The sequence below is a fragment of the Lucilia cuprina genome, chromosome 2 (genome assembly GCF_022045245.1).
Source record: "Lucilia cuprina isolate Lc7/37 chromosome 2, ASM2204524v1, whole genome shotgun sequence".
NCBI classification, from domain to species: domain Eukaryota; kingdom Metazoa; phylum Arthropoda; class Insecta; order Diptera; family Calliphoridae; genus Lucilia; species Lucilia cuprina.
In genome coordinates this window covers 62873668-62874197 of record NC_060950.1, presented here as the reverse complement: position 1 = coordinate 62874197, position 530 = coordinate 62873668, and the positions used below count along the sequence as shown (strand labels likewise).

The 530-nt window shown below is 28.9% G+C and overlaps 1 protein-coding gene across 1 annotated transcript in view; it reads right to left on the bottom strand.

The window, feature by feature from the left end:
* Positions 1-530, bottom strand: part of LOC111680802 — a 21435-nt gene extending 20905 nt beyond the window's left edge. The window contains exon 1 of the mRNA XM_046955855.1: positions 516-530. Within this exon, the coding sequence (XP_046811811.1) occupies positions 516-530 (15 nt within the window). The remainder of the gene's footprint in view (positions 1-515) is intronic.

Sequence of the window (530 nt, the reverse complement as noted above, 5' to 3'; positions counted from 1 at the left end):
TAGATAGATAGATAGATAGATAGATAGATAGATAGATAGATAGATAGATAGATAGATAGATAGATAGATAGATAGATAGATAGATAGACAGATAGACAGATATATAGACAGACAGACAGACAGACAGAAGGACATTGATTATACAATGACTTTGCCATCTAAATGGACTCTCTACATATAGGAAATGCTAATGAAATCTGGGTTTTAAAAAGAATACACTATAGGGTTTTGAAATACATATACAAAAAATAACGAAGATATCCGTGTTGTGGAAAAAATTATTTTTAACAATTATGCGAACATACAAATAGACTGCCGGACAGACAGACATTGAAAACTCCACTTTACTATATATAGGTATTCTGAATATAAATATATAGAGTTCAATAATAGAATTGATAAAATCTTTATAAAATTTCTAAACAACCCGGGTAACATGTTTGTTCTTAAAGAACTAGTTCTAGAATGAGTGCAAGAAGAACTAATTCAGATTCTTGGTAAGAAAAGTAACAAACTAATGATGTTATCAT